This window comes from Oncorhynchus mykiss, chromosome 11 (assembly GCF_057628025.1).
Source record: "Oncorhynchus mykiss isolate SJ-2025 chromosome 11, ASM5762802v1, whole genome shotgun sequence".
Lineage (NCBI taxonomy): Eukaryota > Metazoa > Chordata > Actinopteri > Salmoniformes > Salmonidae > Oncorhynchus > Oncorhynchus mykiss.
In genome coordinates this window covers 14,680,905-14,694,506 of record NC_143032.1, presented here as the reverse complement: position 1 = coordinate 14,694,506, position 13,602 = coordinate 14,680,905, and the positions used below count along the sequence as shown (strand labels likewise).

General features: G+C 43.1%; 1 protein-coding gene across 7 annotated transcripts in view; it reads right to left on the bottom strand.

Moving 5' to 3' along the window:
• The window catches only part of LOC110535318 (brefeldin A-inhibited guanine nucleotide-exchange protein 1), a 108,380-nt gene that overhangs the window by 36,995 nt on the left and 57,783 nt on the right, over window positions 1-13,602 (bottom strand). For 4 of the 7 annotated variants that reach the window (XM_090189499.1, XM_090189500.1, XM_036934959.2 and 1 more), the window contains 8 exons: window positions 9,984-10,299; window positions 8,862-8,978; window positions 8,398-8,624; window positions 6,922-7,055; window positions 3,130-3,364; window positions 2,295-2,394; window positions 2,048-2,187; window positions 699-807 (listed from right to left, as the gene is read on the bottom strand). In XM_090189499.1, coding sequence (XP_090045625.1) covers window positions 699-807; window positions 2,048-2,187; window positions 2,295-2,394; window positions 3,130-3,364; window positions 6,922-7,055; window positions 8,398-8,624; window positions 8,862-8,978; window positions 9,984-10,299 — 1,378 coding nt within the window. Of the gene's footprint in view, window positions 1-698; window positions 808-2,047; window positions 2,188-2,294; window positions 2,395-3,129; window positions 3,365-6,921; window positions 7,056-8,397; window positions 8,658-8,861; window positions 8,979-9,983; window positions 10,300-13,602 lie in introns of all 7 variants that reach the window. The other 3 variants (XM_090189498.1, XM_090189496.1, XM_036934957.2) reach the window with 1 other exon arrangement.

Below are 13,602 nucleotides of genomic sequence, written 5' to 3'. Positions count from 1 at the left end.
TGCCTTTCAGTGCTGCTGAGGGAGAGCCTGTCCTGTCAGGGTCTGACTGGGCTAGCCACACTGATGGATGCTAGCCATCGATCTCTTTCTCAGGGTCTGTGCTAGCCATAATGATGAACGCTAGCCTTCTCTCTCAGGGTACAGTATTGAATTAGCCTTCCCTCTCAGGGTCTGTACAATCTGTAGGCTACTGATGAATGCTAATGGCTAGTCTTCTGTCTCAGGGAATATGCTATAGCTGTATTGATGAATACCACTCTTCCCTCTAACCCCAGTTAACCCTAGTGATGAACGGTAGCCTCAGGCAGGTTTGACTGAGAGTAAAGCCTTGGCCATCTTCCCTTTGCTCATAGTTTTACCATTCTACAGGAAAAGGTAGATAAGCACAATATGCCCCCATGCATCAGCGGCTATAAATATGGTAAATACACACTCTAGGGTTCCACCATTGCTGATATGGAGAATTGAAGTTCTAGGATGTGGGAAGTCAGAGTGATGTAAGTGGAATATATCAAATACACTCCAAATAGTGGAGGACTCCAACTGTGCATCCAAACCCTTTGATCCTCCACAAAGGAGCAGGCAGAACGGTGCACTTGAAGAATGGCTAAACAGTTTTCCTCAGGATCTAAATCCAACCCAGTGGCACACCTGTTCCCACCAGCCTCAGGGTAACTGAAGTTTGGTCAGTCTCTTACCAAGGCTGGTCTGGGAGTTGGGGTTGACATACTGGTCTTTACTCCACTCTACCATACACTTCAAGATGGACACCAGACACTCCAGGCCTTTCTTCCTCAGGGTCAACTCCTGGTGGGAACAGAGAAATGTTACATCAACTTTAGAGCAATATACAGTGGGGCAAAAGTATTTAGTCAGCCACCAATTGTGCAAGTTCTCCCACTTAAAAAGATGAGAGAGGCCTGTAATTTTCATCATAGGTACACTTCAACTATGACAGACAAAATGGGAGAAAAAAAATCCAGAAAATCACATTGTAGGATTTTTAATGAATTTATTTGCAAATTATGGTGGAAAATAAGTATTTGGTCAATAACAAAAGTTTATCTCAATACTTTGTTATATACCCTTTGTTGGCAATGACAGAGGTCAAACGTTTTCTGTAAGGTTTTCACACACTGTTGCTGGTATTATGGCCCATTCCTCCATGCAGATCTCCTCTAGAGCAGTGATGTTTGGGGCTGTTGCTGGGCAACACAGACTTTCAACTCCCTCCAAAGATTTTCAATGGGGTTGAGAGCTGGAGACTGGCTAGGCCACATGCTGAAAAACCCAGCCACGTTTCATCTTCAATGCCCTTGCAGATGATAGGCTTTGTTACTTTGGTCTCAGCTCTCTGCAGGTCATTCACTAGGTCCCCCCGTGTGGTTCTGGGATTTTTGCTCACCGTTCTTGTGATCATTTTGACCCCACGGGGTGAGATCTTGCGTGGAGCCCCAGATTGAGGGAGATTATCAGTGGTCTTGTATGTCTTCCATTTCCTAATATTTGCTCCCACAGTTGATTTCTTCAAACCAAGCTGCTTACCTATTGCAGATTCAGTCTTCCCAGCCTGGTGCAGGTCTACAATTTTGTTTCTGGTGTCCTTTGACAGCTCTTTGGTCTTGGCCATAGTGGAGTTTGGAGTGTGACTGTTTGAGGTTGTGGACAGGTGTCTTTTATACTGATAACAAGTTCAATCAGGTGCCATTAATACATGTAACGAGTGGAGGACAGAGGAGCCTCTTAAAGAAGAAGTTACAGGTCTGTGAGAGCCAGAAATCTTGCTTGTTTGTAGGTGACCAAATACTTATTTTCCACCATAATTTGCAAATAAATTCATTAAAAATCCTACATTTTTCTGAATTTCTTTTCTCATTTTGTCTGTCATAGTTGAAGTGTACCTATGATGAAAATTACAGGCCTCTCTCATCTTTTTAAGTGGGAGAACTTGCACAATTGGTGGCTGACTAAATACTTTTTTGCCCCACTGTACAAGTACCAAATACACAAAGAAATAAACTTTTCTTTAGCCATTGGTCAGTCTTACTTGGAGTGGTGTTGTGCCAAGCTCGTGGCCTGCCCGGCCCTGTGCGATCTTCGAGAGGTCATTCACCAGCCTCTCAAAGATATTAGCAGCATTCAAGTCACAATCATAATTCACATAGATATCCACCACACCCTGGGCATCTGAGGGAGGAGACATGAGGGACAGTTGGTACTTGACTTGTAATTGACGTTGATGCGCTGTACCACAGAGAGCATTTCAAATTGACACCACACACACACACACTCACCTGCACATATTCTGGTGAGGGTCTGTATGACCATCCATTTATGGTCGTAGGAGCTTGTGGACGTCTCCAGAATGTACAGGAAAATCTCCTTGAAGAACACCTGCGCAGCAAAACAAACCGTGACAGTTAAATATGAGGACACAAAGAGGCCGAGACGAGGAAAGCTTCATAAATCTTCATTTACAGAACTATCCAGTGTAACAAAGCCATAAACACATACATCTCACTGCAGGCTGACCGCTCAACTATGAAATCATAACATCTCAACCAACAACATCTGTCTCCGGAAAATACGATGATTTCCTTCATGGCCACAAACAGTCGCGGGTAGATTAAGTCATCAACTTCAGCATGAGGAAATATTACAACCAGACCACTGTGGAAGTGGACTACAAATCAGAAGCAACAGCTAACAGGTAATACTGAAACTCAATCGCACTGAGACAGAACTACATTACTGTGCCCCTCTGATAAACTTCATCTCCCATTAATCACCTGTGTCAGGTGCCTGCTGTATTGAGAGCTGAGAGGTTTACAACATTGGGAGAGGGAACAGGAAAGATTGGCATTTGGGGATAGGACAGCTATTCAGCGACAGAACAGAACAGTGTCTCGGCCTGCATGTTGATGGGTTTTCAAGTAGGACAAGAAAGGAGGAATATTAGAAGCAATATGAAAGAGGAATAGTGGTTTGTGACTTTGGGGAGGAAAATAAATACTATTTGGACTAATAGCTGGTCAGGTAGCTCAGTTAGTCCCCCATAATGGAACAAAAAAACGGAATCCGCAGCTTAATCTTTTGCGACAGAGGAAAAACCTAAATGTAGGTAGCTACCTCAATCTGCATCTTGAGGTGGGTCTTGAAGTGGGAGAGGAGGGTGAGGAAGATGGAAAGCGAGAGCGAGAAGACCTCTGGGATGGAGGAGACACCGTTCTTAGACAGCGCCACACACAGGTACTGCTTGATGGCGTTGATGAACATCTCGTTGGTCTTGAAGACGGGCCCAGCGTTCTGCAGGATGGACAGCAGCAGCTGGAGGGACAGCACCTTGGAGCGCAGCTCGTGGGACCTGGCAGGAGACCGAAAGAGGCATTGATTCAGACTTCTAACATTCAAGTGCAACAGGAATAAGAATTATTTATATGTTCAGTAGCCAAACATTGTCAAACGTTGTAGATAGAAATGCCATGAATAGAGCCCATGTGACTCCTTATTATAAATGTCAGAGATGTTTGTTCCAGCATATTTATATCTGAACGTTCCAAAAACGTTGTGCCTGCTGAATTTTCCCTTGATTTATACCATATGCCATCAATCAGCTTAATATGCACATGAAGTGACCCCTGATAATGTATTTATTATTGTGGGATGAAGACAGAGATCAGGGGTGGACTAGGACCAAAAATGGCCCAGGCATTTCTAACACACCGGCCAATTCTTTTTTCTTGAGGCCCCTACACTGGCCCATTTTCCCTTGAGGATCCCATTATTAGCCAGATAATTATAATTTTGCACAACAACAAAAAACAACAAGTTATTCAGGCCCTTAGGCCGAAATGCCAGATGGCCAGCCAACCCCTGACAGAAATGCATCAATAACAGGTGCTCTGTGAGACACCATCTGATTCAGTTATTAGCAGCACTTCCTGGTTGACCCACAACTGACAGAGAATCCTAATGGTCTGGTGGCAGTCAGGGGATCTGGGGATGTCCGCCTAATGTCCACCTCTATACTAAGAGCCTGACCTAGCGAGATGAGCTGGAGCTGTTTTCCTTTTTCCAATAACATTTCCAATTATAGATCTGCACATACAAACACCATATGTTACAACGTAGAGAAGGCATATTTCCGTAATAGATCATTATAGTTCGATAATTATATTGTCCCCTATCCATAAGTCCGACCCGTATTTCTAAACAGCTGTTAGATGGAGGAGTAGGAACCCAAAATATGTATTTATTTGCAGTGACTGGCTTCCTATCTGTAATGCTCCCAAGCCCTCCTCTACAGACAGACTGATATTAATGTAGCATACAGAAATATAGTGCATTCGGAAAGTATTCAGACCGCTTGACTTTTTCCACATTTTGTTAATTTACAGCCCTATTCTAAAATGGGTTATAAAAAATGTCCCTCTCAATCTACACACAATACCCCATAATGACATCACAATACCCCATAATGACATCACAATACCCCATAATGACATCACAATACCCCATAATGACATCACAATACCCCATAAAGACAAAGCGAAAACAGGCTATTAGAAATGTTTGCAAATTTAAAAAAATAAGTACCTTATTTACATTAGTATTCCGACCCTTTGCTATGAGACTTGACATGGAGCTCATGTGCATCCTGTTTCCATTGATCATCTTTCAGATGTTTCTACAACTTGATTGGAGTCTCCTTGTGGTAAATTCAATTGATTGGACATGATTTGGAAAGGATCACACCTGTCTATATAGGGTCCCACAGTTGACAGTGCATGTCAGAGCAAAAACCAAGCAATGAGATCAAAGGAATTGTCCGTAGAGCTCTAAGACAGGATTGTGTCGAGGCACAGATCTGGGGGAGGGTACTAAAACTTTTCTGCAGCATTGAAGGTCCCCAAGAACACAGTGTCCTCCATCATTCTTAAATGGAAGAAGTTTGGAAACACCAAGACTCTTCTTAGAGCCGGCCGCCCGGCCAAACTGAGAAATCGGGGGAGAAGGCCTTAGTCAGGGAACCAGATGGTCACTCTGACAGAGCTCCAGAGTTCTTCTGTAGAGATGGGAGAACCTTCCAGAAGGATAACCAACTCTGCACCACTCCACCAACCAGGCATTTATGGTAGAGTGTCCAGACGGAAGCCACTCCTCAGTAAAAGGCACATGACAGCCCACTTGGAGTTTGCCAAAAGGCACCTAAAGACTCTCAGACCATGAGAAACAAGATTCTCTGGTCTGATGAAAACAAGATTGAACTCTTTGGCCTGAATGCCAAGTGTCACGTCTGGCGGAAAACTGGCACCATCCCTACAGTGAAGCTTGGGTGGCAGCATCGTGCTGTGGGATGTTTTTCAAGAATGAGGGAAACTACCCAAATACAGGTGCCAAGCTTATAGCGTCATACCCAAGAAGACGTGAGGCTGTAATCGCTACCAAAGGTGCATTAACAAAGTACTGAGTAAAGGGTCTGAATACTTATGTGAATGTGATATTTAAGTAATTATTTTTTTTAAATACATTTTCTAAAATGTATAAAAACCTGTTTTTGCTTTGTCATTATTGGGTATTGTGTGCAGATTGATGAATAAAAAAATGATTTAATCAATTTTAGAATAAGGCTGTAACGTAACAAAATGGAAAAAGTCAATGGAGCCTGCAGCGCAAGGGAAACCGGACAACTTTATAATTTCAGCTGGGCCCGGAAAAGGGAGGCAGGGTACATTTTCAGTACAATAACAAATCAACCATTTGAACCATAGAAAATCCAAAGGAACAAAACATACCTGAGCCATGAACAACACGACAAATTACCCAGGGCATGTTTTCAACATTTTGAAATGTATACATGCTAAACATAAATCATATGTGTGGTGTTCATAGTCAGTGGGTTGAACTGAACATGCCATGCAGCCTTGGAGTTTGATAACTTCCCCATTTGACTGTTGAGGACTGTCGGTGTGCTTCCTTAAAGCCAATTTGAGGTGACAAAAAAACAAGGTAATATGCCAAACTTGAATCTTTTATTAACAAATTACAACAGCAAGATTCTATACTGATTTGTAATCCCTAAAAAGTCATGTTCAAAGCATCTGTTGTAAGTTACACAGCTATAAAGCAGGTCTCCTGTGTGTCGTCCGGGTATCACCAGAGCCAGTCATGGAGTAAATCTCTCTGTGGGTGAAAAGGCGTTCTGTCTTACAGACACTGAGCACAGCCCTTCCTCTGGTGGCACAGCCATCTTCCCTGTCACCCCTGACAAAGGCCTGTGATAAACAGGGATCCATTCCACCATTGTCTAGAAGACGAAACATCTCTCTTGTGTTCTTAAACAGAACTCTGACAACACTATAGGAACACTGGGCCAGAACTCTCACTAGCCAATGCGGATAGAGTGTTAGGCCACATGGGCCATTGGGAGAATGATGGCGATGGGAGACAGACAGTCAGAATTGAGTTACCATACAGAAACCAGATTCAGGAAATCCTGTTACGTAAAAACTGCTATCAGATCCAGCAAATCAGATGCTTCTTTGGCTGTAACAGGCTGGGAAATGCATACAGAAGAACACCGAAATGTAATCTCCCTTATATTGGATCAAAGATCAAATCTGATTAGATATTTTTCCCTTGTAATTTCCTGTTCTGCAGAGGGAGAAAAAACAGGGACCACAGGAAGCGATACAGAACCAATAATCACCTAAGTGATGCTTCATCCAAACACACACCAACCATCACAACACTCCCAACTAATAACTTGGCTACCCTCCACAAGACATGATTCAACTAAGGAAGACACTCCAAAAATAAACCCGTAATAGCCTATTTACTAGGGTAATACATCTACTGATCCTCTATCAATTCTCTAAAACCAAGCAATAATAAGATTCCTGATACAGGAACTCAACTTACTTTGGGTCTGGCGGTCCATCTGACAGAGGCTTCATAGACAGCTTGCAGAGCGATCTAAACACTAGGAAGGCATCCTTCTGGAGAATATGGGAGAACTTAGCACCTGGTACTGGGCCTGTGGTCGCCCCCGACTCCTAACGCAGAAACACAAACAGATGGTCTACATCAAAAAAGTTTAATCAAGAGTCAATTATCAAGAGTCAATTATCATCCAAATTGAATTCCCCATTTGACAAAAAGAGTGTGAAATAAATGCTTCCAATTAATGTATCTGTTCAACCTCGATTGTGTAAGACTGTAAATCGTACACTCTTAGAAAAAAAGGGTTCCAAAAAGGATTATTCGCTGTCCCCATAGGAGAACACTTTTTGGTTCCAGGTATAACCCTTTTTGGTTCCAGGTAGAACCCTCTGTGGAAAGGGTTCTACATTGAAATCAAAAGGGTACTTCCTGGAAACAAAAGGGTTATACCTGGAACCAAAAACTGTTCTTCAAAGGGTTCTCCTATGGGGACAGCCGAAAAACCCTTTTTGGTTCTAGAGTATAGATAATTACAGTGCTCAAATATCACTATAATAACCTGAGGAACTGAGAGGAGATAGTCTATGAATCATGTTGGAATCAACCCCAGCAGACTGGAAGACAGACACTCTGATTCAGAGGAACTGAGAGGAGATCATCTATGAATCATGTTGGAATCAACCCCAGCAGACTGGAAGACAGACACTCTGATTCAGAGGAACTGAGAGGAGATCATCTATGAATCATGTTGGAATCAACCCCAGCAGACTGGAAGACAGACAATCTGATTCAGGGGAAATGAGAGGAGATCATCTATGAATCATGTTGGAATCAACCCCAGCAGACTGGAAGACAGACACTCTGATTCAGAGGAACTGAGAGGAGATAATCTATGAATCATGTTGGAATCAAGCCCAGCAGACTGGAAGACAGACACTCTGATTCAGAGGAATTGAGAGGAGATAATCTATGAATCATGTTGGAATCAACCCCAGCAGATTGGAAGACAGACACTCTGATTCACAGGAACTGAGAGGAGATAATCTATGAATCATGATGGAATCAACCCCAGCAGACTAGAAGACAGACAATCTGATTCAGAGGAACTGAGAGGAGATAATCTATGAATCATGTTGGAATCAACCCCAGCAGACTAGAAGACAGACACTCATTCAGAGCGGTTGGGTTAAATGCAGAAGATCCCCCTTTCCCTTTATGACTGCAGCAGCAGAGGGATTGAATAACCCTTAGCTCTTTAATTCCTCATGTTACTAATGACTTCCATGTTCCTTTTTACAAATTGATAAACCCTTTAAATGTAATATTTTTTTTTTTATCAGACTGGGTATTTAAACAGTTTTATTTGTCTGTTAAAACAGACACCCATGCTAGCACAAAATCTCTTTGTAGAGGAAAGTGTGTCGCCGTGGTGACAGTCAGGTCAATCCCTCTCACCTGTGTATCATTGGAGCAGACGGACAGCCTGTCGTCGGGCAGCGACTGAGTGAAGCTGGCAGAGATGGGCGTGCCGGGGATTCCGTTGGCATGGACATTCTCGCTGTCGCTGCCCAGCGCCCCCTCGTCTTCCGCCACCTCTGTGACCTCTGTTACCTTGGTGATGACCTCAGTGGGTTCCATAATCTCTGTGGGCTGCTTGGTCTCGCTAGCAGGCTCCTTGGCATCTGAACACAGATGAGCAGGGTTCAGGCAGTACCCTTTGGAGTGGTTTAGTATGCAAGGGTCAAAATAGCACTGAGACACACAGCTCTCTCTCTTTCTAGATAGGACAAACAAGTAAACACACAGTAATGCCTAAACTCTCCAGACTTCTCATTCTGAAATTATTTTGTATCAACAAAAGTCCATTGTTGACTTAACTGACCGCAGACACAAATGTGATTTCAGATGCATAGAGTTACCTCCAACGATGGTGTTGACGACTTCCTGTAGGATGCTCTGGACGATCTCCTGGGCTTTCTCCTCATAGTTAGGCTCCTCCTCCTCTACTGCTGTCTCTTGGTCACGCTGAGCAGCACCTTGAACACAACACAAGTAAAAGTTTAGTCAAAGTCCATTTAAAAGAACCCGAATGAATACACTTAAAAAATGTAAGATGGGAAACAGTGAATTGACAGATTGAGTAAAGAAAGTGTTTTCTCTGAGTGAGACTGAGCATTAGCCTTTGATACTGTAATTGTCAATGTTGACCAGATAAACAGTAGTCACTGGTATCAGCTACCACATCTTCCCTGAATACATTGTGCGTGGATGTGTGTTTGTGTTGAAAGCAGTGAGTAATTTGGAAACAAAATGATTATTGAATCTTTGGATGAGTCTTTTTCTCACTCTCAATCTCTTTTCTATGCCTTCTCTCTGTCAGTCACTAATGAAAGCAGTTATGGGCTGCATTACCGCCGAGTGCATTACCACCTAAAGAGAAAGCTGTCTCATCAAATGCTTATTTAACACAGACAAAATATCTTGTCCCAGAATTCTGTCAATATTGAGTACACAAAAATGTCAAGGTTGAGGCTTTGTTACTGTCTAAAGCAGCCAAGGTACTAGCCGAGCACAATACCCCTGGAAATGTCTTTCCTCAAACACACTGCAAAGTACTGAGCGAGAGGGAAATTCTTTGTCTGTTTGACCTTGAACATGACTGCCTATATTTATCTGTCTGTCTGTCTGTCTGTCTGTCTGTCTGTCTGTCTGTCTGTCTGTCTGTCTGTCTGTCTGTCTGTCTGTCTGAGACACCGAGGTATCTCTCCCCCTTATAATTTGGGATCAAATATGCTCTGAAAGCAAACATGTTGACATGAGTACCCTGATATCGGGGAATTTGTGCCATTCTGAAAAAATTGTTATTTCCAATGTGAACAGTTCCTATGTTTTTATATGTAGGTATCAGTATTTTGTCTCCCCCATACCTCAACTTCTTATCTTGCCAAATTTTTAAGCAGTTTTGTTTACACACCACCTTGACAGTATATATATATTTTATTTTCCGTCCGTCCGTCCGTCCGTCCTAAGGTGAAACTCACACTGTGCTGCTGCCGCCTCTGTCTGATGGTTCTCTGCTGTGCTGAACTCAGAGCCGTTCTCTGGGTCTGGCCTCTCATACACCATCCCATGTTCCCCCTGCTCCTCCTCCGTGGCCCCCTGGGTTGGGATAGGAGTGGTGGGGGTGGAAGTGGGTGTGGGTGTAGAGGGGGTGGTGGGGCCGTTGGCCTCCCGGGGAGGGCCCTTGGCTGGGAGGTAGACGTGCTGCTGGAGCTGGGGTGAGTCCGGTTCCTGTTCCTGGGTGACTTGGGTGTGCTGCCGGGGCCTCTCCCTTTCCATCTGCTTGGCCTCCTGGAGCTATGGAGGGGGTAGAGGGGAGGAGGGGTAAAGACGGGCAGACCCACACACAGACACACACAGCCAGACCCAGGCCAACCCAGCGTAGCCCCATACAACCAAACACACACAGACAAAGCCAAATGCACGCACACACACACACGCACACAAACAGAGAAATGTGTTAACACAATGTACACAAAGTCATTATATCAATTCCCTCTCAAAGATTCCCTAAGGGATTTCCACCCCAATGCCAAGCAGCAACACTTCCCGATGTCAGATCAGGAAGCAACACACGGCAGGTTGGGAATCCCAGCTTTCCAGGCAGAGACATTAGAACACATATTCAGCATGGCTCTTAACATCAGGTCTGTCTAACATGTGTTTATGAATGACATGCTGTCAAAACAAGTATGAGGCAGAGCAGCTCACATGCTTATATAAACTGGGATATTTCAGTGCAGAACAGGAGACACTATTTCTGGTCTAAAATACTGCATGTTCTCCTGGTTGATGTGTCACTGATGTTGATGTGTATTGATGAGGAGATGTTGAATTACATCGAGAGACAGTTGTCTGAATTATAAATGTCTTCATATGATTCCTCCACAGGCCCAAAGTAATCTGGAGATGTTCTTTATTTTAATTTGGATATGAAGCTATAAATATACACATCATAAACATTTCTAACAGAATACAATGGAAAACGTTATAATATTTGTTATTCAGCCAAGCTATAGCAGCCCACTACACAGTATGAATCTATAACAGCCCACTACACAGTATGAATCTATAACAGCGCCCCGCACAGTATGAATCTATAACATCTATCTATAACAGCCCCCTACACAGTATGAATCTATAGCAGCCCCATACACAGTATAAATCTATACCAGCTCTCTATAGCAGCCCACTACACAGTATGAATCTATAGCAGCCCCATACACAGTATAAATCTATACCAGCTCTCTATAGCAGCCCACTACACAGTATGAATCTATAACAGCCCCCTACACAGTATGAATCTATAGCAGCCCCCTACACAATATGAATCTATAGCAGCCCCCTACACAGTATGAATCTATAGCAGCCCCCTACACAGTATGAATCTATAGCAGCCCCCTACACAGTATGAATCTATACCAGCTCTCTATAGCAGCCCACTACACAGTATGAATCTATAACAGCTATCTATAGCAGCCCACTACACAGTATGAATCTATAACAGCCCACTACACAGTATGAATCTATAACAGCCCACTACACAGTATGAATCTATAACAGCTATCTATAGTAGCCCACTACACAGTATGAATCTATAGCAGCCCCCTACACAGTATAAATCTATACCAGCTCTCTATAGCAGCCCACTACACAGTATGAATCTATAACAGCCCCCTACACAGTATGAATCTATAGCAGCCCCCTACACAATATGAATCTATAGCAGCCCCCTACACAGTATGAATCTATAGCAGCCCCCTACACAGTATGAATCTATACCAGCTCTCTATAGCAGCCCACTACACAGTATGAATCTATAACAGCCCCATATAACAGATTCATACTGTGTAGTGGGCTGCTATAGAGAGCTGGTATAGATTCATACTGTGTAGGGGGCTGCTATAGATTCATACTGTGTAGGGGGCTGCTATAGATTCATATTGTGTAGGGGGCTGCTATAGATTCATACTGTGTAGGGGGCTGTTATAGATTCATACTGTGTAGTGGGCTGCTATAGAGAGCTGGTATAGATTTATACTGTGTAGGGGGCTGCTATAGATTCATACTGTGTAGTGGGCTACTATAGATAGCTGTTATAGATTCATACTGTGTAGTATGAATACACAGTATGAATCTATAGCAGCCCCCTACACAGTATGAATCTATAACAGCTATCTATAGCAGCCCACTACACAGTATGAATCTATAACAGCCCACTACACAGTATGAATCTATAACAGCTATCTATAGTAGCCCACTACACAGTATGAATCTATAACAGCTCTCTATAGTAGCCCCCTACACAGTATGAATCTATAGCAGCCCCCTACACAGTATAAATCTATACCAGCTCTCTATAGCAGCCCACTACACAGTATGAATCTATAGCAGCCCCCTACACAATATGAATCTATAGCAGCCCCCTACACAGTATGAATCTATAGCAGCCCCCTACACAGTATGAATCTATAGCAGCCCCCTACACAGTATGAATCTATACCAGCTCTCTATAGCAGCCCACTACACAGTATGAATCTATAACAGCCCCCTACACAGTATGAATCTATAGCAGCCCCCTACACAGTATGAATCTATAACAGCTATCTATAGCAGCCCACTACACAGTATGAATCTATAACAGCCCACTACACAGTATGAATCTATAACAGCCCACTACACAGTATAAATCTATACCAGCTCTCTATAGCAGCCCACTACACAGTATGAATCTATAGCAGCCCCCTACACAATATGAATCTATAGCAGCCCCCTACACAGTATGAATCTATAGCAGCCCCCTACACAGTATGAATCTATAACAGCTATCTATAGCAGCCCACTACACAGTATGAATCTATAACAGCCCACTACACAGTATGAATCTATAACAGCCCACTACACAGTATGAATCTATAACAGCTATCTATAGTAGCCCACTACACAGTATGAATCTATAACAGCTCTCTATAGTAGCCCCCTACACAGTATGAATCTATAACAGCTATCTATAGTAGCCCACTACACAGTATGAATCTATAACAGCTCTCTATAGCAGCCCACTACACAGTATGAATCTATAACAGCTCTCTATAGTAGCCCCCTACACAGTATGAATCTATAACAGCTCTCTATAGTAGCCCCCTACACAGTATGAATCTATAACAGCTCTCTATAGTAGCCCACTACACAGTATGAATATATAACAGCTCTCTATAGTAGCCCCCTACACAGTATGAATCTATAACAGCTCTCTATAGTAGCCCCCTACACAGTATGAATCTATAACAGCTCTCTATAGTAGCCCCCTACACAGTATGAATATATAACAGCCCCCTACACAGTATGAATCTATAACAGCTCTCTATAGTATCCACTACACAGTATGAATCTATAACAGCCCCCTACACAGTATGTATCTATAGGAGCCCCCTACACAGTATGAATCTATAACAGCTATTTATAGCAGCCCACTACACAGTATGAATCTATAACAGCCCACTACACAGTATGAATCTATAACAGCCCACTACACAGTATGAATCTATAACAGCTATCTATAGTAGCCCACTACACAGTATGAATCTATAGCAGCCCCCT